General features: G+C 38.5%; 1 protein-coding gene across 6 annotated transcripts in view; it reads right to left on the bottom strand.

The window, feature by feature from the left end:
- Positions 1 to 481: 481 nt before the first annotated feature.
- The window catches only part of AKAP11 (A-kinase anchoring protein 11), a 46018-nt gene continuing 18709 nt past the window's right edge, over positions 482 to 27790 (bottom strand). For 5 of the 6 annotated variants that reach the window (XM_020905948.2, XM_070471186.1, XM_020905944.2 and 2 more), the window contains exons 4-12: positions 25786 to 25833; positions 24153 to 24287; positions 19081 to 19345; positions 13576 to 18070; positions 11262 to 11417; positions 8028 to 8111; positions 7196 to 7242; positions 3798 to 3958; positions 482 to 1440 (exon numbers count right to left, since the gene is read on the bottom strand). In XM_020905948.2, coding sequence (XP_020761607.2) covers positions 1300 to 1440; positions 3798 to 3958; positions 7196 to 7242; positions 8028 to 8111; positions 11262 to 11417; positions 13576 to 18070; positions 19081 to 19345; positions 24153 to 24287; positions 25786 to 25833 — 5532 coding nt within the window. In that variant the 3' untranslated portion in view covers positions 482 to 1299. The remainder of the gene's footprint in view (positions 1441 to 3797; positions 3959 to 7195; positions 7243 to 8027; positions 8112 to 11261; positions 11418 to 13575; positions 18071 to 19080; positions 19346 to 24152; positions 24288 to 25785; positions 25834 to 27790) is intronic. The other variant, XM_020905949.2, reaches the window with a different exon arrangement.

Raw genomic sequence — 27790 nt, 5'->3', positions numbered from 1 at the left:
GTGAGAGCAAAACCAAAGCCTCCAACAAAAAAATGATTTCCTCTCAATTAAAAATCTGCTAATGGAAGAACCAAAAATTCACACGCACATACCCTCATATAAAACACAATCCTGGTCCTCTATTCAAGTCAACTCACAGTTACTAAAGACAAGTGGTACAAAATGCAGAGCCCAAGAAAGACCGTATCAGAGGACTTTACAAAATAGTAGATACATTTTACTGGGGAAGGGGTTGGTGGGAAAGTCCCATTTTTTTCTAGAAAAAGCTTATCCCTGGCTAAAGTGGAGTTTTAATTTTAAAATCCTTGCTAAAGGATTTTTTCAAAATCCCAACAGAGAAAACAATTATTGGGCTTCTCTAAATGCATTTCCAAATGAACATTAAGTTTTAAAATTTCAACATGTTTTGCACCTTTATTTTCACTTAAAGAATAAGTTGGGGACTCAAAATAGTCAAAAAAGAAAAATTTTTACTGCACAATCTTTGTAGACATTTTATTTTAAAGCACCTTTTTAATGTTAACAGTGGGTTTGTAACCAGAAAAGAGTGAAATAAAAGAGGGCACCCACCACTAGCAAGGTTAAAGTTCTCCTTTACACACACACACACACACACACACACACACACACACACTCACTCACTTTCATGCCAGAGCAATTGGCAACATTAGCAAATAAGATCATTTAATGAAAGGCTTGGGAAACTATCATTTATAGTATTTATAGAAACCTAAACTACTGTTTATAAGAAATTAAACAACTAGGGGGATTCAAAAAAATAACAATAGCTGAACCATGAAAATAAAATTGACCTTTAAAAATAGAAAAAGATGTCAGAAAAATAAATTAGCCTCAATGCTGTTTTTTCGATGTCAGATTTGTTATTAACAGGAAACCATTTGCTTGAAAAGGAGCAAAATTGTAACTCTTTATCCCTGGAACCCACCTTCCGCCACCGCAGTGCAATTTCTAGCAGCACTATTTGGACGCAAAAAGAATGCCGTCAGTCAATGTTCCTGAAAGTCTCACAGTCAGCTCGTCCTTCAAATTCATGTTCTTAGGGTCTTAACACACTGCACATGTGTACAGAAGAATAAATGAAGATAATATTTGACAGATTACGAAAGCATGAACTATATATACCATATGATGACACAACACACTTAATAAGCGCTATTTACTTTCCTCCCAATTCACGTTGAATGTTAATATTCACTACTCAAATTTTACCCTATGCATCTTTATCTGTTTCTTCCTCTCCCAAAACAAATAATAAAATATACTGGTTTGGAGTTTGTTCTATGCATTTTCCAAGAGCCAATCAAACAGGGACTTGCATCTCTCCTCACTGGACATCTTCTCCATCACCTCATAGTATTTAAGCACGGCCTGCAGGAGGTCTCCCACCTTCCAGCCTTTTTCCTGTAGCCGTTTTGAAAGCTAGTAAAAAAGGAAGATAAGCCAAACATTAACCGAAAGCAATTTTTTAACAATAAAGTTTTCATTTTTATTTATAACACTGGATGAAACTGCTGTTTGCAGCAAAATACTCTTTCCCAGTTATAACAAGGTATTCTCCCCTAAACCGCCAGTCTTTACACAAATTAAACATTTTTCCTTCCTGGCTTTTATAAATACTCTCCTCCACAGAGTGACACTTTGGGATTGCGGGAGCCAGAACCCCACAAACCTCACTCAGCACAGTGTCTGTGTGGGCGTGGAGAGGCTCCATCTCTACGGGAAACTCTGAACTGAACTAAATACATCTGCCACACCCTCAACTGGTAACATAAAATAATAAAAACGATGTCAAGATTAATAAAAGGATGTGGATTTTCCTTCCACAACCTACAGTGTGGCTTTCTCCCCTGGAATACGCACTCCAGCCTCAACAGAAACACATAAGAAATGTTCATGTTTCAGAAAAAAAGTAAATAAATATTATGGCAATCATTTTGTAATATGTACAAATATCATTATGTTGTTCACCTGAAACTAATAAGGTGTTATATATCAATTATACCTCATTTTTTTAAGTATAAAAATACAGGTTTAAATAAACTATCACTAATCTGAACATGTCTTCAACTCAGATTTTTTCCTATTTAGTTCTACAAAAACTAATTGTTTGTAATACAAATATGCTTAACCTTTTCAAAAATAGCTTTAGTGTGATATAATTCACATACCACACAATGCACCCATTTAAAACAGACCAGCTAATGATTTTGAGTGAATTCACAGAGTTGAATCACCACAAACATTAGGATACCTTTATTACCCAAAAAAAGTCATACCTGTTAATAATCACTGCCCATTCCTCCCAACCCCGTAAACTCAAGATAATCACTAATCTACTTCCAGTTTATAGGTTCGCCTTTTTTGGCCATTTTAATGGAATCACAAAATATATGGCCATCTGTGACCTGGCTCCTTTCACTTAGCATGACTTCAAGGGTCCTCCACCTCCAGGGTGTAGCATGTCTCTACTTCAGTCCTTTTTACTGACAGACAACACTGCACTGCATGGACAGACCACGTTTTATTCATCAGTTAATGGATATTTAGGATGTTTCCACTTTTGGCCTATTGCGAATAACACTGCCTTGGACATGTTTTCATTCCTCTTGGGTACAGACCTAGGTGGAGAATTGCTGGGTTATATAATGATGCTGTGTTTGACTTTCTGAGGAACTGTAAGAATGTTTTCTTAGGTCATGTGGGGATGCGGCTCCCTTACCTCAGCACCATTACACTCAGCTCCGCCTAAGGCCTTCCTCAGCCCTCAATTTATCCAAGACTAAACGACTTGAAAATGCTTGCCTCCCTCCATATAGTCAGTTCTAACACTTTTCCGACCCATTCTTTCCCCTTGACAATTCATTTCCTGAACATCCCCTTTCTGTCTTATTTTCTCCCTCTGCCTCTAAACAGAAACTATGCTGGAAAAATTCAAGAAGTCTAAATAAAAACAAAATACAAAAATCATTCTTTTATATATCTTTTTCACATACTTCTTTCAATAATATTTTTGTAAATTCTGAACTGGAAATCAAGAGTAACTTGACAATTCCTTTTTTGTTATTATTAATCATTTTATATTGGTTATTCTTTGAACTGCTCTACATTATATAGTAAGATTAAATGAAAGTTCTGATAAAGAAAAGTCCTGGACAAAAACCTTAAGGCTGCAAACTAAAAATTTTGGCTAATAATGTAACTGGTACACAGTAAATTATCAATAAAAATATTCTATTAATGCACCTAATCTGAATGTTTTATTATTAGAACCCTATTAAATGCTCAAAGTGAACTACTGTCCCTTATTAAATGTTTATAATCCTTTACTGGCTTTTGCTTATGCTAGCTTCTCATACTAATGACACTGGATTAACAGAAGAAGAGACATAATTATGCATCAATTAAGTACAAATAATAACTCTATCTTTTCATATGAGCACATAAAATGCTTTATTCAAGACACCCAGCTTTGAGGACTTAGGATGTGCCAGGCATTGGATTAAGCACCTTTTAACAGTGTTATATCTAATCCTCACAAACCTCTGCCAGGTAAATTCTATGCTCATTTCCACAGCCCAGAGAAAAAGACTGCAACTGGTGAGCCTGCCCAAGGCCAGACTGCGAGAGTGCAGCAGAGCCAACATCTGAGCGCACGCCCTGGACTCTAATGCCCACGCACCTGCCCACTGCCATCAGCGGGCGCCTATCAGACCAACTGTGTGACACAGGGCGGCATACGCTGCGCCCTCCCCCCCACCCACAAGGCAGGCACTTACTTGCATAAACTCCTTCTTCGCAGAGTCATGAAAATAAAGTTCTGCAACTTCTGCCTCAGAAGCAACAAGCCACTGAAGAATAATCCTTAGCTGGGGGTCTACTGTGCATGGCTCCATGTCAATATTCGTAATTAGCAGAGTCTTTCCATCTTGCTCCAAACCTAAAATTTAAATTTTTAAGCAACATGCAGTGAAATCAATTCAACTCTCAGTACACTGGTTTCTAAGGATAGGTAAGGCATTTTCCATTTCTTAAAATTCCAAGGAATTTTCCAAAAAAATCATCCTTTTTGCACCATAACACCAACTAAAGCATTCCTTTGAAAGGGCAAAATAATGCTAAAATAAAGAAATAGTTTGATCATGTGTGACAGCACAGTGCAAAACTCTATTCTGAGGCACTGAATTCAACTGGCAATTCACAAATGCCATAATTTATGTCAAAACATAATCCACAGGTATGGCAAATAAAACTAAAATGCTACAATTACAATCAAAAAACAAATAAATATATTAAATGGACTTTCAGAAAGCTTTCTGAGACACAGCAGCAGGAGTGAATACTTGGATCACACATATTATAGCCTAAGAGCTCTTCTAAGCTCTTTAGACACAACAACTCCCTCACCCCTCACAAGCACCCTAGGAGGAAGGAACCGCTTTCATCCCATTTTATAGGTGAGGGATCAGGGGGAGAGACAGACCAAGAATCTCACAGCTGGGACACAGCTGAGTCAGGATATTAACATTGGCAATCTGGCTCCATGCTCTTAATCACTTCACTTTTCAGGCAAAATATGGGCAGGGGTGGGGGAGTCATATGCAACCACTTACATCCACAAAAACAAACCAGGGACTTCTCTGATACACTCTTATAAGACACTATTCTCAATTTATTTATTTTTTTTAATAAAAACTATGTTTTCAACATAAAAAAAGAGGAATCTCTGTTACAAAACTAAACCAATATCCCGTGTTGAATACCACTGCTTAGTGGTGGCTGAGAAACCAGCAGTGCTGAGGCCCGGGCCTCCCCAACAAGAGGCAGGCAGGGGGCATGTGGGCAGACACCGCACCAATTTGCACCATTAACGGACATTTGCTGGTGAATGTCCCTGAGTTTTTTTTTTACAGTTGGCAGGGCATTTTAGACCACTACTAATTTTTAGGGTTCCTACTGACCTGTAAGATTTTTCATTTTAAAAAATTGGTTCATGCTATTCTCTTAAAATAAATGTATTATCATTTCCTTCCTTTCCACACTCTGATTCTCAATCAAAAATGGGTCTGGCAAACAACAGTCTTTGGGCCATTCTATAAATTCTGCAGAGGTCATGGAGTTGAAAGTTTCTCTGTACCACTAGATTTTTCAGTTCAGGGTGTCTGGCTACCTAAGAGTGATCTCTAAGAGAGGTCATTCAACTCTAGTGAAAAGAGAAAGAATTGACATCTTCCAACTACAAACAAAAATAAATAAATAAATAAAGCTTGTTGCCTTAGGATTTCCATAATTCTGAATTGTTTTTAGTCGGCAAAAAATAAAGCAAATATTCTCCCCTGGCTGGCTCACATGGTAAAGAATCTGCCTACAATGTGGGAAACCTGGGCTCGATGCCTGGGTTGAGAAGATCCCCCAGAGAAGGGCATGGAACCCACTCCAGTACTGTTGCCTGGAGAATCCCATGGACAGAGGAGCCTAGGGGGGCAACAGTTCATGGGGTCGCAAAGAGTTGGACACGACTGAGCAACTAAGTATAAACAAACAAACAGTCTATCAAAAACTCTAAAACTACTGCCCGATCTCCCTGGAGAAGAAAGGCTACTACTTCAGTATTCAGGCCTGGAGAATTCCATGGACTGTATAATCCACGGGGTCTCAAACAGTCTGACAGGACTGAGTGACTTTCACTTTTACTTTCCCTTTTTACCCCTACTTTGTATCTGATGAGAGAAAAACTTACTTCCAGAAACCCTATATGAAAAATGGCTACTTAGGAGTGGTTTTAAAACTAAAATAATAATCTTAGGTCTGAGGATTTGGACTCAAAACTGATACATGACCTTTCTAAACAAAAAAATACAATTGGTAATAAAACAAACTAGAAACCCAGGTAGAAAGTACATTTTAAGAAATGTGTTCCTACAATTTTCTGTTGCCTATTTCTAAAGAGATGATTAAAGAATCACTTGTTCAAAAACTAATGTCTAAACATGAACATTCTTACATGCCACTCTATAGAAGACATTATCGGTATTTTCAGAATTAAGGGAAAATAAGATTTTTGGGAAAAAACTCAACACCCATCTAAATATAATGAAGTTAATGAGAAGTTTTTGAGATTCGCTTAAGACATTCTAATATATTTAATTAAGAATTACAAATCACATTCCAGAACTCTAGTATTCACATATTTGGAACCATGATCATTAAAGGAAGAAATGAGTAAGTATATTCTTCAAATATATGTGTGAGTATAAGACTGGAACTAATGGAAGGGAGAACTGGTTTAAAAATATCTTTTATTTATGATTTTTATAAGACTGACATCAAACACTAATTCTAGAAATAACTAGTTTGAAAGGAAAACAAATTGACATGTGATAATTATAACATTTATATCTCATAAGAATTTTATATTTTAAACAAAATAATTATATGAAGAGACTATTATATGTTTCTCCCTCAAATAACTGAATACTTCTTTTAATGTAGTTCGGTCTTTACACTGATGAGTACCCCTCCTTTTACTTTAACAATCAAATAACACAAGCTGCTCAGCAAAAGATCTGACACTGGATAGATTAGTTCAAGAATGCCCTGATTTGGAATATTTCTTCATCTTTCAATTCCTGTATTATCTGTGTAATAAGAAATGTAGACAAGAACTTCTCCTGGGTCTACTTCAATTGCAAACTTCTGTAATTTTAATGGAAAACAATTTAAATATAAATCAACATTTGTTCTAATAAATAATTTCAAGTTACATTGAATAGTTTAAATGAGTAATATTGTGTTGAAGGGATCTCAAAAGACATTAATAACCAAAAGGGAAGGGGGAAGAAAAACCATTATGGAATTATAAAATGATTTTTTTTCTGTTATTATTAACAGTCTTCAGTTAGTACTTCCCATCTGATAGGGCTCCATCTAGGTTCTTATAAATGTCTTTTTTTTTGGTATGTTTATATTGTTTGAATGTTCCGAGTCTAGTAAAATAGCAAATGAATTAATGAATTTAAACAAAACAAAAAATAATTTGTTTTGTAATGTTAAAAACCCTGATAACTCAGCAATAATGCAGTGCCTATTTGATGAAAATGCACAAATATTAAAGACTTTCCTAAAGAACCTTATACAAAAAACAGGCAAACACTTTAAAAAACAAACAGCCAGTTACCTTCCACATCAGTCTGATGCTCCTCTTCTTCATCATCCGGCCCATCACTTACCAAATGAAGCAAAAGAAGCAGTTAAAAAGAAAAAACTTTAATTAATAATGGTATTAAAGCCAATTCTTAAAATGTGACCAAAAAATGAATGTTACAATATGACATATGACATTTAAAGGGGGGAGAAATGACAATAAAAAAGGAAGCTTTGCTTCTCACACCATTTCATGTTAAAATCTCAAGTGCCAATGATGCCTAAAGGGAAGTTATCAGTAACAGAATTTCTACCTGACCATGATATACAGAGTGTCAAGTAATTACATAATAAAATTTAAAATAATTTAAAGCCGAAGTATGCTAATTTGGCTTTAGATAACACAGCATTTGAATATCACAGAATGCCATGAATAATTATTTATCAGTGCTTCAGTTGATGCCACTTGTATATTTTTAGCAGTTAAAAACACATTTTTTCCTATACTTTTCTTGTAAATGAAATAAAACTATATACAGAAACAAACAAAAAAAAAAAAAAAAAAACAACAGAAATCCTGTAGGAAGCAAGCTCTTTTTAATGAAACAGTAATTGGTAGAATGAAAAATAGCAAGCAGTGCAACGCATGCATAAAAGTAACACATTTTATAATTAGGTGTCAGTCGTATCTTAGCAGAGTTGAATTTTTTCATTAGATGTAAATTTGTCAAGCAGAATCATGTCAAAGATAGGAGAAAAGCAGGTTGACACATGTTGGCACTCTAACCCACATTCTTTTAAGAATATGATATCATGCATTAGTGGTGAAAGACTCATCAGTGTTTAGATTTCTGGACTGGACCAACCTGTCTGATGTTGGAAAGGATAAATTGTCCTCATACAAATCTCCTTCTAAACCAAGACTGCTCCAGCTACTGCTGTTACCATTACTGCCAGAGGAAGAAAAGAACAGAGCTGAACTAGAAAATGAATGGTAAAAACAACCCTGGTTTTCCTTGGAATGGTGTCCATCACTGATAACTGAGGATGTTCTGAAGCTGCCTCAGTGGGCACAGCATCCGTGGAGTTATGTGAAGACCATCGTAGCTACTACACAAGGTGTTCAACAGCTTCAGAGATTAGGGAGTTTTCTTACTTGTCCTCAGCAGTTCATGAAAATTATTCTAAATTTATATTTATTTTACAGATTCAGACAATGACTTTTAGGAGAGTAAATGAAAGGAAGAACAAAAAAGTTTCACAATGAAATTAACATCTATGGCAAAACTTAGGACATAATTTGTAAAAAGCCAATGCTCTTCAGTTTGGATAAAGTTTACACAGGTTAACTTTCTCTCGAGTCTTTTTTTTCCCCTGAGTCTTTACAGAGTGCACACAGTGATGGCCAGGGTGGGGAATGAGGATGGGGAAAGGATGAGAAGGAAGACACTGAAACATATTCCCAAGAAGACCTCGTCTAACAGGGAGAAAAGATGTATTCTGATTTTAAGATATTCATTATTATGTCAATTACCTTCATTTCATACATTATGTATAATTCAGCAGGTGGCAAATAACACACATTTTCTTCAGAACACTGCATAGCCAAGGTCTAATCAAGCGTTACACTTGAAAGATCGGCCAGTCACTAACTCCCCACGGATACCTTCTTACACTGCCTAATCAGAAGAACACAACTACATTCTACAAGTGCGGCAAAGCGACACACACAAAAAGCAACTGTGTTCAGAAACAAAATCAAATTCAGTTTTTCAGATTAAAATCTAAACATGCAATTTTTAAAAAGTCTTATAATTAGTAAGTAAATAGTGCTTACTTAGCTTAATTAGTAAATAATTAGTAAGCACATTAGTTGCAGTGATAAGCAGCTGTATTTTCCCATAGTAGGCTAGACAATTATAAAAATATTTACGCAATACAAAATCTGAGTTCTAAAAATGAATTAACATAAAATCATATTTGATGCATCAATAAATGTTGATAAGGTTACCAAAAAGGGGCTGATTAATTTAAAAGTCCTAAATAGTTTCCAGGCTATCTCAATAATTAACATGTACATATTAGCACTATCCAACTGTCACAAACCATAATGCATTACAGAATAAAAATTAAAACTGATCAGTGTCTTTTCAGCATTACATTCAAACAAATATAGCTCTAGTGTTAAACCATGAAACCAATTTTGCCACATAGTCTGGTGACAGACAAACCAAAAACGAGAAAATATGGAAATGCAGAATGGTTAAACAGCTGTGAGCCAAAGAGAGAAAAAATTAATTATCTCAAACACCATATTTACTTATATTAATAGAATGATTATCTAAGCACAGAAAAAAATTACAAAATTAAAATTTCTACCCATTTTTATACTAAAGTCATGTATCTTAAGTGTGGTCTCCTTTAAAATCATCTGAGGCACTTGTCAAGTATGCAAAATCTTGGGATTGCCAATGACCCAGTGAATCTTAATCTTTAGGAGGCAAGCACACCAACCCTAAATGAGCCCCACTAAGTTTTTCTTTGTGCCAGAACCTTAAATTCACACAGTATCATTAGTTCTTATTAATTCTATGGTCAATTAAACCACAGGTTTTTTTTTTTTTTTTCCTGGACAAAATGCTATCAGGTCAGGTTTTTCCCATTCAAGTAATTAATTTTCTGAACCTAAAGATATTTACTCACATTAAACACAACTGGTTTAGCCTCAGCCTGATTTGGTCTTTCTGAACCCTGGTTCTGTTAACAGGATAACCTTTTCATCTCTGTTTTGAGTCACTCACCAATAATGAGTGTTCTACACCACCAATAAAATAACACAAGAGGAAGAACCAAGGGCTGACCCTGGTAGGCACTTCCCTTCTTTTCATCATATTGGACAGCATTCCATATTCAGTCGTTCAACCAGCTACAGTCCTTTTATGGCCACTAGCCTCTAAGTTCTCCCACTTTAACACCAGGATTTCATAAGCAACAGTGTCAACCCCACTGAAATTCTAGAAGCCTGTTTCTCAAAGTGAGAGAATTTAGTGTAAACATTCTAAAGCTATGGAGAGGGCCAAGTGATAATCTGTGACATTACCCCACTTCCTACTACCAGTTTTAAAGACTGCCTTTTTTTGGATTTAAATTTTGTAAAATACTGGCAGCTTGTGTCACATTTTAAAAACTGTGACAATAAAAATATAAAAATATTAACACTCACTGGTTAATCCAAGCATCAAACCAAGTACCCTGAGATGATGTGTTCCAACAGCTGAAAAGCCATTTCCTTTCCTTCTGCTTCCTCATCCCTTCTTCCCTCCCCCTCCTGGTAAGTCCATTCCAAGGGTCTGTTCTGCAGAGCTTCACAGGGTCCCTTCTATATTGCCCGAAACCCCCTCCTCTCCCGAGGCTCAGCTATAGTCAGTGTTTACTATTTCCAAATATCACTTAATGTGAATAAAGATTTTGTAACATTTTATAGGTTAATCAGGAAGGTCTGTACGGCATTACGAATAAAAGAAATAATTGTATTATAATTAATAAAATATTCTAAAACTGGTTTTAGGAACAAGGTTAACTGAGAGAATGATATATGAAGCGCCTTCCGTTATATCATACTGTATTTTTGTAATGAGTCTACGAATTTCCAGTCATTCAAGTATAACTGCTCAAGTTAGTCCTCCTGAATGGACAAGTAAGGAATCCTTCCCCTAGAAAAAATTACTACTCTAATATCAAGAAAATACAGGACCATTTTGATGTCTTTTATAGATAACTATTCTTTTTCCGGTCCTTTAAAGTGAGAAAGAAAATTTTTTTCTCAAAAGTTCATGAGAAGGCCAAGTATAGCATGACGCATATAAAATCAAATGTATGACATACTTTTCAATTACTGGCACAAAGAAATTTAGTCCAGCTAATTACTATATTTAATAAATGTCAAACCGCTAGAAGTAACGTTGTAACAAAATCCACTATGATAATAATGGTTAGGTTTACAAATTCAGAATTTTAAAATCAAATTCAACATAAATTTAACTTATTTCTGAGGAGTCTGAGTACCTAAACTACACAATTACATGCAAAATCATAGTTACCTTTCACTTAGATGGTGAAAACTACTGCTTTCGTCCTGGTGTTCATCTTCGAAACTTAAGTTAGACCAGCTCCCAGTACTGTCCTCACCAATACTGAGATGCATCTGCTGGCTACCAAGAGACTCAGCTGACTGAAAGTCTTCTGTTTCCTTTGGACTAGAAAAAAGAAAGAAAGAAAATAAGTCCAAAAGCATCAGGTTCTGAATTGTATTATAAATAGGAATATCCACTTGATAATAATGATGACAAAAACAAGAAATGGGACCTTCAGAGTTAGACCAGTGGTCGATCTAACCCTTTGTTTGGGTCTGCTAATAAAGAGACTTGGCAGGAGAGCTTATTAATTTCAAAATTAATTGAGATACCCACTGATATTCCTAACCTACTCTGTTCATCTATTATGGGTCCATCCCAAGCACATCATTTATTTAAATTCTCTTTAAAGCAGTTCATATTTTCAACTGGGACATTATGAAGGAGCACAAGTGCCTAAGTCTGCCACATCTGCTTTGTAAAACAGTATTTTTATTTGTACCAAAAACTACCCCTTTTATGGCTTTAAGAACAAAAAAAGTAGTTCAAGGAATTCTAGACTGTCACTCGAGGCTACAGTCAGACTAGCCAAATCTCTTCAAGACTCTGAACATGGATCATAATCCCTCTCATTTTTTCCTCAACAAAAAAAATTACATCATAGTTTTATTCTATCTTCACAAGAAATTCCATTTGCTGTTCAATTACTATGTATGCCCCTTCTACATTTTATTCTTGACTAACAGTTTAAAGTGATGTTTTAACTTTTTGTTGAAGCACAGTTGATTTACATTATTTTATTAGTTTCAGGAGTACAACACAGAGATTTAGTATGTTTGAGGATTATATTCCATTTAAAGTTACTACAAAATAATGGCTTATATTTATTTCCCAATGCTATACAATTTATCCTTGTTGCTTATTTTACACATAGTAGTTTGTGTCTCTTAACCCCATACCCCAATCTTGCCCCATATTTTCAAACATGAAGAGGGGAAGTGTTAGTCTTCTGATCAAAACCTTCCAGCGGCTTCTTATTAATCAAAATAAGAGTCCAAACCCTTTTAACATGCATCTGGTATGATAACCTCTCATGCCCTCCACTGGGCTCCCGCTCTCCCTGGCTCACCCGCCTTAGCCACACAAGCCTCTCTGCTGTTTCCCCAACATGCAGTCCCACTAACCTTGGCTGGGAACCCCATTTCCCTGATTCCCACTTAGCTTATTGTCTCTTCACCTTTGTCTCACTGCTCAAATGTCACTTTGTTAGAGCTGCTTCCTGCTACCTCTTCAAAACTGCACGCCCACCCCCGCCTACTGCTACCCACTGCCACCCCTAGCACTAGTTCCCTGCATCTCCCTATCTTAAGATGGCCAAGAAAAGAGGCAGTGCTTGTCACAGCATTGACAACAGCTACTAAAATATCCTGGGTTACCATGTGGCTCAATGAAATTCCTTCTCAAGAAATTTTCTCTTTCCATGAGACTAACAAAAATAATCCTACAAACTAATGACACCAGTCAGTCCTGATGCTTTCCCAGGGAGAGAGAAGGCTAAAAGCGAAAATCTGAACTAAGCTGTTAGGATCACTGAGCACAGGCACAGTCTCTGAAACACACAACACTGTAGGACTGTCACAGAGAACTGTCCCCTAGACAGCGCTTATCAAGAGGAGTGGCGGCAGGAGTGAACTATTTAGCCCCATGCTTTCTTCATGGGGCTTCCCTGGTGGCTCAACTGGCCAAGAATCCAGCTGCAACACAGAACCCTGGGTGGGTAAGACCCTCTGGAGAAGGAAATGGCAACCCACTTCAGTATTCTTGCCTGGGAAATCCCATGGACAGAGAAGCCTGGCACGTTCAATTATGCTCTTTGTAAGAAAATTACTTTGTGAACAGAAATAAAAACATCTCAGAGTGGTACATTAATATGGTGATACTCAGTATTGGCTGTATGAACTTCTCCAGCTGATTCCTTGAGTCAACCTTACCTACTCTACAGCTGTGTCAACTTCGGCAAGGTGACCATCTCCTCTAAGCCTCACCTTCCAATTAGGAAATGCCTCATACCTCCCTTCCCCCAAAGGGCTGCTGGGGGATAACGAGACAGTGTCTATGAAAAGTAACAGGGAGGATATAAACGATATGCAAATACAATAGGGAGTATTTCTTTTTGTTCATTTAGGATTAAAAAGAATCACATCTTTCTGAACATCTTTCTAAGACATAAATAATCCAGGTAACTCTTTACTGCAAAACCCAAAAGAAATCTGAAGCTTACCTGCTGATGGCCTGTCCAGCACTGACCACTGCTGACGTCAGTATCTCTGTGCTGAGGCTTTCAGCAAAGCTGACGCCTTCCTGTCCAATCCCACTGTCAGCTGCCTGGCTGGTACTGCTCAACTCTCTCTCTGCCTTTTCAATCGCTTCAGCAACTATCTTCTCAGCAAGCACTGTCTTCTTATCGAGAGCAACGTGAATCTGAGGGACATCGAGATGAAAAATCCTACATTTCTGATAGAAGTTGCTAAGTTGTGAATTAGAAACTGCCTTACTACCAGCAAGCAGATCCAGCCTGGGAAAGCGAGGAGACAAATTTCCAGTGCAGTCATGGAGCTCTTTACGGCCACAGTATCGGCAAGCCTGACCCACCAGAGGTGGCAGCTTTTCTGTGTTCCTATCGACCGCTTTTGCGGCTTCAGACATGTGGAAGATGGCAGATCCTAAACCCAGCTCTAAAGTGTCACCCACGACTTTGTTAGCATACTGCTCTATAGCTTGAACAACAGTCTCTCCATAGCCACACCCACTCAAGCTGCCTGTACTCTGAGAAAATCTGTGATTCTGTGAAGAAGGCTGAAGAGACTTGGGAAACTCTGGCCCAATGTGAATCTCGGTATCTTCATCACATGCGTTTTTTCCATAAAGGCAAGAATCTGTTAAGGATTTTGGCAAGCCACCTGTCGATGCCATCAGCTCTTTTGTAACATCTCTTGTGATGCTGTGAGCAAGAGAGTTTGAAAAACTATGTAGTTCCGAGCAATCATTTCTGCACATATCCCATGTCCGTTCACAAGTCTGGTTTTTATGAAGGTAACTTCCACTACTTCTACTTTGTCTTTTTTTATCTGCTTCTTGCTGGTGTTCTTTATTTAAAAACAGTAACAGTTCATCATTGGTTTTCAACTGTGAGCTTTGCACAGGGAGTATTTTGGAGCCACACTTCACTTTGGCTGCTTTAGCTGCTTCTTGTAATCCTGACTTAACAGACCGATAGGCAAGTCTGTTGGCGTACTGGTCCATTATTAACTCACCACTGCCACCTTCCTGTTTGAGGACTTGGATAATGTGACCTGCATACTCATCTGTCACACTTTCACAGCTGGGATACTTGTATGTTAGACCTGACAGACAAGAACTTGGTGATAAAGGAAGAATAAACGGATCTATTCTTCCTGGGTGTGCTACAGCCTCTACATCCAGCTTCTCTTCTGATCTATAATCTTGGTCACCATCAACACAACTGTTCCTCTTCCTCCTGAAAAACACAGAGCTCCTAACTTTTGCTATTTTTTCAGCTTCCGTAATGACTTCTGCTGCCATATCACCTGCAAAACTGCATAATGCTTGTAAGCTTTCATCTGAGCAATTTAAAAAAGCAGGAGATAGGCTTCTTTGACTCTCCACATTTAAGCAAGGGCTTTTCACCCTGGTTTCTTGAATCACCTTATTATCCAAATGGGAAGCTGCCATTTCAGTTGCAAGAGAAACAATGTGTGTCGCTAACGCGTCTGCAAACTGAACTTTCTTCCCCGCTGGCTCCGACTTCACGTCCACCTCTGGCAGCTCTTCGCCTTCACTACTTTCAACTTCTTCTGAGAGAGACCGCATGAGCTTCAACATGAACTCTTCTTTTTCTATTGCATTTTGTTCATTTTCAGACAAGCTGCTTACAGACGAGTTGTGAGGTGTGGATGGTGGTGTGGCCGGTGCGAACTCTTTTGCTAACTCCCCTTTAAGTTTTTTGGTTAACTTCTTGATATCCCACTCAGAAGGAGCCTGGGATGGAACCAGAGGAGTTGATGGAGGGGTATCAGGTATTATGTTCCCATCTCTCATTTTCTGTTTATCTTCCACGTGCAAACCATCTACACAGGTGAGCACTGTGGATGAGAAAGCATGTGAATGGGGAAAAGAGTTTTCCTGCCCCAAAGCCAAGGGCTCAAGGGCTGAATTATGCAGATTCTGCTTTTTCACAGATTTGTCCTTATCAATTTCCTTCAGATTGGGTTTCTGGCCTGCCACCGCTGGACAAGGTGGTAGTGTCTCCAAAGAAAATCCAGGAGCCACAGAACCTTTACCTTCTGGAACACAATCCTTTCCTTCTGAAAGTGAACAGTGAGTTAAATGATCTTGAGCTTCAGGAAACTTGGGGAACTCTTCCAAGGTCAACTGTGACTCGTCTCCAGGAACAGGCAAGTCTTCCTTGCGGAGGACATTTTTATCTACATTTAGGATCACTGACTTGCTTTCATCTATGGAATGTTTGATAATAGATTTAGATAACCGTTCGGCAAACATGTCCTTCTTGCTAGCCTCACACTGTGGCAGTGCTGCTTGATCCCAGTAGAAAGAAGGGGTTTTTCCCTTCCCTGTTTGAGTTAAACAATCTGTGTGTTCTTCTGTTTTTGCAACTTTGGAAGATGTCACTGAATCTATAGTTTCATTTACTATCGTATGCACCATTGCAGCAGAAAAATCGCTAATAATCACAGGATCATTTGTTAACTTTGAAGAGCTTTCTGTTTCAACAACATCACTAGTTGGTTTCACCTCACTCTGGCTACCAGGGTTGTGGTCTGAAGGTAAACAAATATTTCTGAGACAAGCTAGCTCCTCTTCTTTGTTTTTCGTGGCAACACCTGCCGGGGTAGGACCACCATTCAAATGACTATCATCACATGATGGATGAGACTTTGTCTGATACGAATTAGAAGAAACACGGTATGGGAGAAGCGCACTTCCTGCCAAGGGCACTGGTATTGAAGTAACAATTCCTGAAGTACAAAACAAGGCCTGCTGCACCGTGTACTCCTTTTTATACTCCTGCACTGGTTTTGTCACCATACCTGTTTGACTGTTAGAAGGAGGGGAACACACAGAAGTCTGTGTCACTGGCACTACATCTTCTGTGCTCACATCCTTTATGTTTTCTGGGGAAACACTAACTGCTGCCTTTGTGGTGAAGGTAACATCAACTTGAGACAGCTCAATGAACGCTTCCTGTATTACAGATTCAGACAGATCTCTTGCATAGGACTTCACCACTCTGTCTTCATAGTGAAATGACCGACCCTGCAGAGAGGCAGGTGCTGGAGGATACGAGAACTGACACACTTCCATGATGCCTTCAAAAACAAGCTCTTCAGCAAGATCTGCAGCAAATCTAGTGACGGTGTTAGTGAAGATCTGTTTCTTTACATACTGCAGATCTTTTAAAGCATTTGAGAATGCCTCACTCACCAAAAAACTAGCCAGGCCACTAATGGCTCGTTCTTTCAGCGAAAAAGCACGTTGCCTTCTCAGTTCGTTAAACGCCATTTGAAAAATGGATGACGTCAATTTGATGGCTAACTGGCACAAGGCATTGGTACAAGAAGAGACCCCTTTCTGTAAGTCTTTAAATGCACTGCCAAAACTTTTTTCCACGAGATCTGCTGCAAACTTCTGAATGCTATCAATCATTAAGGATTTATTTTTAGATTTACTTTTTTGATCAAGGCTTCCATGCTGAAGAGCTACCATTTTATTTTCTCCCTTTTTAATACTATTAGGATTGGATGTCGCATTAGTATGTTGGCTATGAAGCACTGAGCCCAGAACGTCACAGGAAAGGCTATGTGCATACTCTTCACAGGTGTGATAGAGAGAGTCAGGATCCTCACGAGCCCTGTCTCCACCAGCGTCTGTTTGGCAGAAGCACCCAGCTGGAGCGCAGCCCCCAGGAGGGCTGAAGGCAGAGGAGCGGACCGGGCTAAACAGACCACTGTCTTCCCCTGAGGCCTTCGCGGGGCGGGGAGAGTCTGGGGCATCGCACAGGCTACTGTAAGGGGATTCTGGCTTACGAGGAGTTGGCTTCCTAATGTTAGCTGGGAGAGCTGGCCGATCAAACTTGAATTTTTGAGGATTCATAGTAGCGGTCACAGAGCACAATTTTTCATGTTTGTGCCCTTTCTTTTGTGATGGCTTCCCTACAGCAAGATCTTTCAGAAACGGACAAGCAGTCTCTAAAGTTTGTTCTAGTTCATCAAACTGATCGAAACTATCGAAAAACTCACTCACTTCTGAGTCTGAATCCTCAATATCATCTTTTGTCACAGGAATTTTAGGTAACTCAAGTTTTGCTTTCAGACTTTTTTGATAACCTTCTTCATCCAAGAAAATAACAGGACTTGGACTTGAGCACTCCGATTCAGACGAGGAGGCAGGAGAAGAGGAGAACGATGGTTTCTGGGCATCACTACCTTTCTCTGAAGCAGCAAAGGACCTATAGAAACTCCTCTGGACCCACGGCTCAGAGACTGATGTTGTGACCGAAGTTCTCACTGGAGGCAGTTTTTTATGTCCCAGAATGTTTATTAAAGTTGAAGATTTAGTCAATGACTTCTGCTGCTCAGAGCCAACCAGAACCCTGAAACCATGGGTATCCAAATGGTGACCTGAAATAGTCTGTGAAGCAGCATCACACTGGCTCCTTAGTGCAATTATGTTTAATCCTAGAGGAAAAGAATAAAATGATTATTCTTGAAAGGAACTTTTTAATTGATTGAAATCAACAGGAATAAGTAGACGTGAAGCATGAAGTACTCATTTGTATTATAAGTATCTTCTATACTATTCTGTTTAACACAGGGATCCCCAACCTCCAGGATGTAATGCCTGATGATCTGAGGTGGAGCTGATGTAGTAATACTAGAAATAACGTGTACAATACATGCAAGGCACTTGAATCATCCCAAAACCATCCCCTTCCTGCCCCAGTTCCATGGAAAAATTGTCTTTCATGAAACCAGTCCCTGTTGCCAAAAAAGGTTGGGACCACTCAATTAACAGATTCATCTCAAGCTGTACTTAAGAGCAAGTATTCAGTTCAGTTGCTCAATCGTGTCCAACTCTTTGCGACCCCATGAACCACAGCATGCCAGGCCTCCCTGTCCATCACCAACTCCCGGAGTACACCCAAACCCATGTCCATTGAAGGTGATGCCATCCAACCATCTCATCCTCTGCTGTCCCCTTCTCCTCTTGCCCTCAACCTTTCCCAGCATCAGGGTCTTCTCCAAACAGTCAGCTCTTCGCATCAGGTGGCCAAGTATTGGAGTTCACCCATTACTAAAATATTCTCATTCTACCCCACATCTAGGAATACCTGGTCTATGGAATATCTAGCAAGCTGTTGCATGCTAGAAACACTAATATTTAGGTGACCCTGCCAGCTAACTCAAGTCTAAACTTAGGCATTTTCCAAACAGTTAAACTAATAAGGGAAACAGTGTCTGAGCAGTACAGCCTAATAAAAGAAAGACAAAACTAAAAACCAGGTAACAATGACCTTAAAGGACACAAGAAAGTTAATTCCTCAATCAGAAAAAAAAAGCTATCAATGCTTAAATTTGATCAAATTTCAAAATAAATTTCAACTGAACAATCTGTCTTAAAACTTTTAAAACTGAACTTTAAACCTTAATTATCTATTTAAAGAAAAAAAATCTAGTGAAGAACAAACCATCATTATATGGTTTTGAAGTCTCTTCCTCCTCTAACTGCTCAAAAGCAGTGACAAAGTCATCTTCGATGGAAGACACAGACTGGTTAGTATCATCATCGTCTTCATTGGTGGCCTCAAGTTGGTGCTTGTGATGCAAATATGTGTCCAGGGTGTACCTTATGCCAGTAGCATATTTACTTAGGAGACTAAAGATAAAATCAATTTTAAGTCTTGGTAATGTAGGTGACACTCTCATGACACAAAGCATTCCAGGATGTTGACTCTGGGAAAAGATAAACAGATAACAATTTTAGTTTCAAAATATACTATACTTACAAGACATATTACCTGGAAATGAAGCCCAAAAATAACACGATAACATTTTTACAAAAGGAAAAAAAAAGAAACACATGCCTCCTAAAAGGCTGCCTGATTTTGTAATGTTTAATTATTTTCTTCATTCTTTCTCCCCAACACTTCTCACTTTCTAATCTCTTTTTCTCCCACCTTTCTCTTATCCATGTATTCAAATTCCACGTATTACGTCTCCTTAAATGTCAAAGGAACTTGCCATCCATTTCTGTAGCAATGATGCTTTCCTGTAACACTATACAGCCCTGTGCTTTTTCTTAATCAATCACCTGCTTCACCGACTATATTATTAACTGCTTGAGGACAGGAACCAAGTCTTAGTCTTCCTGTATCCCATTTTCCTGTAGCTTTCAGCATGATAACACATTCTCTTCTATCATAAAAGAACTGTCCCTTCCTTTCTCCTAAACTCCCCTAGCATTTCAATTTCCAAGGTTTATAGCTTTGATTAAAAATAAAAAGTCAACAGAATTTTCCCATACGTATTATTTTTTAAAAGACAAATGTTGACAAATGACTTGTTCAAAAGACTAGAAATGAGATAAAATAGCTGATCACCTCTTCTAGTAAATAAAACAAAGTAAATATAAATGAAGAATCTAATTAAGGAAATGAGAACAGTTCTACTTTTATCTGTAAATCTCATAAAAAACACAGTAGTCTATAATACTTGAAGGAATAAGTAAAGTAAATTTAAACCTACTGATTCAATTTTTAGTAGGGAAAATATGCAATGCATTTTTGTTTGATGCATTATCAATAAATTAACACTTAGTAAAGAACTAAATGTTCAATGTTATGAAACTAATGACCTCACTGAAATGGTGACATTTTTGCTTATAAATAAGGAACACATCTTCAGGTATTGATTTAACATGAAATTTTTTAAACCAGAAAATGAGTTAAAGTATATTCTTTAAAAGATACAGCTCAGTATTTACATAAATTTGGAGCTGGAAAGAAGAGGGAAAATTTTATATGACTTACACACAGGTAAAAATTCAAGAAATCCAGAAATAATTTTCAGAAAAAAATTAATATGTCTTACATACCACTTATGGAGTTTCACACATGGAAAATATAATTTAAAGCTATGATCAAAATTATTTTACCCTTCACTGATTTCAAAGATTCATAAGTTAGATTTCTTATGAATTATATTTCCTTGAGATGGTATTAAACAAAAAGAAGCTTCACCCAAGCATTTTAAAGTTTAATGCTCTAAATTAACTTCTTCATGGATTGCAGCCTTGTTGTAGCAAGGTGGCTTATGTAACTCAATAAAGCTATGACCCATGCAATGCTGGCCCACCCAAGACAGACGGGTCACAGTTGAAAGTTCTGACAAAACGTGGTCCACTGGAGGAGGGAATGGCAACCCACTCCAATAATCTTCCTGGAGAACCCAACAACACTATAAAAAAGGAAAAGGTTATGTCACCAGAAGATGAGCTTGCCCAGGTCAGAAGGTGTCCAGTATGTTACTGGGGTACAAGAGAGGGCAGTTACAAATAGTTCCAGAAAGAATGAAGACCAGGGGCCAAAGTGGAAACATGCTCAGTTTTGGATGTGTCTAGTGGTGAAAGTGAAGTCAGATATATAAAGAACAATACTGCATAAGAACCTGGAATGTAGGTGCATGAATCAAGGTAAATTGGATGTGGTCAAACAGGAGATGGCAAGATTGAACATCAACATCTTAGGCATCAGTGAACTAAAAGAGACAAGAATTAGCTAATTTAATTCAGATGACCATTGTATCTACTACTATGGGAAAGAATTCCTTAGAAGAAATGGAGTAACCCTCATAGTCAACAAAAGAGTTCGAAATGCAGTAACTGGGTGCAACCTCAAAGATGACCGAATGACTTTGGTTCTCTTCCAAGGCAAATCATTCAACATCACAGTAATCCAAGTCTATGCCCCAACCATTACTGCCAAAGAAACTGAAGTTTACTGGTTCTATGAAGACCTACAAGACCTTCTAGAACTATCACCAAAAAAAAGATGTCCTTTTCATCATAGGGGATTGGACTACAAAAGTAGGAAGTCAGAGATACCCAGAGTAGAGTAACAGGCAAGTTTGGCCTTGGGAGTACAAAATGGAGCAGGGCAAAGGCTAACGGAGCTCTGTCAAGAGAACATGCTGGTCACAGCAAGCACCCTTTTCCAACAACCCAAGAGACAACTCTACAGATGGACATCACCAAATGGTCAACACCGAAATCAGATTGCTTATGCTTTCTGCAGCCGAAGACAGAGAAGCTCTATAGTCAGCAAAAGCAAAGCATGGAGCTGACTGTGGCTCAGATCATCAGCTCCTTATTGAAAAATTCAGGCTTAAATTGAAGAAAGTAGGGAAAACCACTAGACCATTCAGGTATGACCTAAATCAAATCCCTTATGATTAAACAGTAGAGGTGATCAATAGATTCAAGGGATTAGATCTGGTAGAGAAAGTGCCTCAAGAACTACCGAAGGAGGTTTTTAACACTGTACAGGAGGCAGTAACAAAAACCACCCCAAAGAAAAAGAAAGGCAAGAAGGCACAGTGGTTGTCTGAGGAGGCTTTACAAATAGTTCAGCAAGGAAGAGAAGCAGAAAGCAAAGAAGAAAGGGAGATACATACCCAAATGAAAGCAGAGTTCCAGAGAATAGCAAGAAGAGATAAGAAGGCCTTAAATTAACAATGCAAAGAAATAGAGGAAAACAACAAAACCAGAAAAGACTAAAGATCTCTTCAAGAAAACTGAAGATACTATGCAAACATTTCAAGGAAGGGCACAAAAAAGGACAGAAATGGTATGGACCTAAAAGCAGCAAAAATATTAAGAAGAGGTGGCAAGAATACACAGAAAAACTGTACAAAAAATATCTTAATGACCCAAATAACCACAATGGTATGATCACTCACCAGGAGTCAGACATCCTGGAGTGTGAAGTCAAGTGGGCCTTAGGTAGCATTTCTATGAATAAAACTGGTAGAGGTGATGGAATTCCAGCTGAACTGTTTCAAATCTGAAATATGATGCTATGGAAGTGCTATACTCAATATGCCAGCAAATTTGGAAAACGCAGCAGTGGCCATAAGACTGGAAAAGGTCAGTTTTCATTCCAATTCCAAAGAAAGGCAATGCCAAAGAATGTTCAAACACCAGGTAATTGCACTCATTTCACACGCTAGTAAGGTTATGCTCAAAATCCTTCAAGCTAGGCCTCAGCAACACATGAACTGAGAATTTCCAGATATACAAGCTGGATTTAGAAAAGGCAGAGGAACATGAGATCAAATTGCCAACATTAGTTGGATCATGGAGAAACCCAAGGAAATTCCAGAAAACTATCTACTGCTTCACTGGCTACGTTAAAGCCTTTGACTGTGTGGATCACAACAAACTGTGGAAAATTCTTAAAGAGATAGGAGTACCAGACTACCTTACTTGTCTCCTGAGAAACCTGTATGCAGGTCAAGAAGCAACAGAATCAGACAATGAATAAGTGATTGGTGCAAAACTGTGAAAGGAATATGTCAAGGCTGCATACTGACACCCTGCTTATTTAACTTATACGCATAGCACATTATACCAAATTCCAGGCTGGATGAATCACAAGCTGGGATTAAGATTGTTGGGAGAAATATCAACAACCTCGATATGCAGATGATACCACTCTAATGGCAGAAAGTGAAGAGCAACTAAAGAAAAGAGTCTCTTGCGTGGGTGCTAAGTCTCTCAGTTGTGTCCAACTTCTTTGCAACTATGGACTGTAGCCCACCAGGCTCCTCTGTCCATGGGATTCTCCAGGCAAGAACACTGGAGTGGACAGCCATGCCCTTCTCCACAGGAGCTTCCCATCCGGGATTGAACCAGAGTCTCTTGTCTCCTGCGTTGACAGGTGGGTTCTTTACCACTATCGCCACCTGGCAATCTCAAAAGATGGTCAAAGTAGAGAGTGAAAAAGCTGGCTTAAAACTCAACAATGAAAAAAACTCATGGCATCTGGTCCCATCACTTGATGGCAAATAGAAAGGGAAAAGGTGGAAGGAGTGACAGATTTTATTTTCTTGAGTCCAAAATCACTGCAGACAGTGACTGCAGGCATCAAATTAAAAGACGCTTACTCCCTGGAAGGAAAGCAATGACCAACCTAAACAGCATATTAAAAAGCAGAGATAGTACTTTGCCAACAAAGGCCTATATAGTCAAGGCTGTGGTTTTTCCAGTAGTCATATACAGGTGTGAGAGTTGGACCACAAAGAAAGCTGAGCATGGAAGAACTGATGCTTTCTAATTTGGTGCTGGAGAAGACTCTTGAGAGTCTCTCAGGCAGCAAGGAGATCAAACCAGTCGGTCCTAAAGGAAATCAATCCTGAATATTCACTGGAAGGACTGATGCTTAAGCTGAAGCTCTAATACTCTGGCCACGTGATGTGAAAAGCTGACTCACTGGAAAAGACCCTGATGCTGGGAAAGACCTAAGGCAAAAGGAGAAGCGGGGGGCAGAGGACTAGATGGTTAGACGGCATCACCAACTCAATGGACATGAATATGAGCAAACTCCAGGAGATCATGGAGGACAGAGGAGTCTGACATGCTGCAGTCCATGGGGTTGCAAAGATTCGGACAGGACTGAGCGAGTGACCTACAACAGTGCTAAATTAAAAGTCATTTATAAAATGTGCCAACAAAAACTAATTAGAAATAATATATAAAAGTTACCTGGTTTAGAGGATCATGGTTTATGTCTGATGATTTATTTATATCCTTCATACAAATAATTTCATTTTCATTTAGACTGCAGAAGTGCAGTGAATTCAGAAGATCTGGGAGTTCCAAAGAAACTGCAGCCAAATCCTAATGTAAAGCAACAACACAATGAATAACACTGTAGCGTAACACTTTAAGTCCCCTATATTGTGGCCCTGAACTAAAATCCTACAGTCTACTTGTTATTGTTGTTCAGTTGTTCAATCATGTTGGACCCTGTGCAGCCCCGTGGACTGCAGCACGCTAAGGTCTACTAGTTAGTAAACTTTCCAGTTCATAAGAGCTAGCACTTGCAGTTTATTGACCACCATCGATTGTTTAGAAACTCAAAAATAAAATGTACTAAAATATTTTAAAATTGACAATTTTTGTAGCATTTTAAACATTAATGATATCAAGCTGTAACAAGATTTTACATGGTATCTCACACATCAACAACAACAAAGCATTTAATAGTTATCAGCAGCAAATGTCAAACCTGGAGTCCTCAAGTTTAACCATGAAATTTCTCAAATGGGATTCTTGCTTTTACACTTCTTTGGCGGTTAAGTTACATATTTGTATAATCCACGTCTATTTTTCTGCCTTTCCTCTCTTTGGTGAAAATTTTATGAAGATGTAAAGAAAAAGAAAATGCCTGTTTTTCTTTCCATTTGCCCCTTTCATGTAACTGTTTTGCCCATTTCAAGAATTATTACCATCTCTGACCATTCATACACTACTTTCCTTCGTAAACATGGTTTTATCAGTCATTCTTAAAGAGGAAGTGGAGTATGAAAGAAATAACTTTGGATAAGTCTTTTCAGCCTTACATTCTCGCAACCGTATCTTCTCTTGTGCCATCTGTCTAAACTATTTCCTTCAGGCAAGGGCACAATCAAGACACACAGCAAAGTTTTCTTATCACCAGACACGCATTATCTTTACAAACAATGCACTGCTAGTGCTGCTGCTTCTACTAAAAGATGCTTTACTGACACAAAAGGAAACACGACAAGCACAAATTTTAAGAAGCAGTACACTATCACATCTACCCAGGCTTCAACTCCTCTTCACCTAAGTGTGCAGCTTTCCTCTGCTGATCCTAATCTCAACTGTCAGTCCCGCTATAAACACCTGCCTAAATCAAACAGGCTAAAATTTTTACACTGATTCTTCATTATTTTTTACAAATTTACTCTTACTTTAACAAATTTAACTCTTTTCTCAATTAAAAACATAAGAATGTGACTGCTGAAATTAGATTATAAAAACCATCAAAATAAAAATTAAATCTTTCATTCTACATTATGACAGATGCAGAAAAAGTTAGCCTGTGGTTTGCAACCTTCTCAGATAAATGACTTTTGCAGTCCCCTAACCTAAAACTGCTTTCCGTAACAGAAACACTCAGTGAAAACACTAAGCAAAAATGTCGAGGACACGCTCAAAGTTGACCTCAAAATGTCATCTTTTACCTTTAAATAGGAATGGTAACAGAAGAGTTTAATGTAACTTTGGGCTAATAAGGCAAATTTTCCATGCTCTCAAAATCTATTTCAAATAATCTCTCATGTCCCTTTCCAGTTCAATAAACTGACCATACCTGTATATGAGCAGCATCTGTTTCTTCATTAAAACCTAGAAATGTGACCTGGATAAAAAAAGGAATAAAGGTCCATTAAGGTTTTAAGTCTCGTCTCGATCAGATTGTTGACAGAGCTGAGAAACAGAAAGCAAAGCACACAAAGCATTAAAATGCTGCTGCAAGATGATTAATTCTTTCAAAGATGATCACAAAGGTTTTTCACCAAAGACCTGGCTCCATAATTGGGATTCCCGAACCTCTCCAACACCCACTCATCAGCAAGTTCCATCCTCGCCCTCAAGCATGAAGCACATGACTCTCCTCTCCACGCCTCTGCCACCACTTCCCCCCCACACAGCCCCGTCCTCTCCCACCTGCCTTGGGGATCATCCTGTCATTTCCCAGCCAAAACCTTTCCAAGCTTCTCAGTGCAGAGTCCTAATGCAGGTCCCAAGGCTTCGGCTTAGCTAGTGGCTTCAACTTTCCCTCACCTTCATTCAAACACACGGGCCCCCTCTCTGGGTCCAGGACTCACCTGATTGTTCCTGCCTAAGGGTTTCAGAGTGGTGCCTTCAACCTGGACCCCTATTCCTTGGATGTTTACCTGTCTAGCTTCTTCTCGTTCTTCTGCTGCTAAGTCACTTCAGTCGTGTCCGACTCTGTGTGACCCCATAGACGTCAGCCCACCAGGCTCCCCCATCCCTGAGATTCTCCAGGCAAGAACATTGGAGTAGGTTGCCATTTCCTTCTCCAATGCATGGACGTGAAATGTGAAAGTGAAGTCACTCAGTCGTGTCCGACTCTTTGCTACCCCATGGACTATATAGCCCACCAGGCTCCTCCGTCCATGGGATTTTTCAGGCAAGAGTACCGGAGTGGGGTGTCATTGCCTTCTCCTCTCGTTCTTCTAGTTCCAACCTAAACGTCACCTCCTCAGAGAGGGTTCCCCTGGGAACCTCCCAAGCTACCTCCTGACTGACTCTCTGTGATATCACATTTATTTAATTCAATGCCTTTACATGGAGATTTCTCTACAAAAGTTTATAGATATCAAATTTTTAAAGACAATCTAATGGTCTGAGGAAACATCATATTATTAAGCAAAAAGGACAAGTTATAGAAAAATGATATGGACTATACTCACAATTTCAATCTTATTTTTAAAAATATACACCAGGAAAATAATTCTGGAAGTTAATATACCAAATTATAAGGAGGGATTAACTTTCAAAGATGGAATTATAAGTGATCTTATTTTTCTCTACTTTTTTCCCCCTATGGTTTTTTCTTTCTTCACTTACAGGATTAATGACATTTTTTTATATACTTTCAGTATTTCTTATTTTTCTGTATGGAATATGTACAGTTTTATAACCTGAATAGCATTACTTTAAAATTTTATATTTCCTTGTCTTTAACATCATAAGAAGAAATTTTGGCTGCTCGAAGCTAGACTAGTAAACTGTCTACCAAGTAAGTTCTGTGACTAAAAATATGAAATAAGTGGCAACAATACAGATAATCAATTCTCAAGAATTAATGGAAAACAGCATAGTTAAAATACAAAGCAACACTCAATATACTTTTGACATCTTTCTGATGACTCAAAAGCAAGTCAGAATCTTAAGATTGTTGCAGAATCTTTATTCTCATTAATTATGAGTACTGCCTTCACAGAAACGTTACAGTTAACTTCCAGGTGTCCAGGTAAGTCATTAACCTGCAGGAACCTGTATCCTTACATATAAATCTTAAGGCAACACAACTCCTCTCCCACAGTTGTGAGGGTTAATAAGAGAACGTGGAGGAAAGTGCCCAGCATATCACAGGCACTCAATAACAAAGAGACACTCAAATAACAAGATTCCTTTCCTCAACAAAGCCTTGGGAAATATATACGCCCTCGCATGAGACAGAAATTCCTTCTATTCTTTCAAGCTTCCTTTTACTGAATACAAGAGAGAAAAGAGGCTGGCACGGGGTTTGAAGGTGCTGGCAGAGCGCTGCATCTTGCAGTGCTTGA

Source organism: Odocoileus virginianus, chromosome 8, assembly GCF_023699985.2.
Source record: "Odocoileus virginianus isolate 20LAN1187 ecotype Illinois chromosome 8, Ovbor_1.2, whole genome shotgun sequence".
Lineage (NCBI taxonomy): Eukaryota > Metazoa > Chordata > Mammalia > Artiodactyla > Cervidae > Odocoileus > Odocoileus virginianus.
The sequence above is the reverse complement of the archived record's forward strand: the minus strand, read 5'-3'. Positions and strand labels throughout refer to the sequence as shown.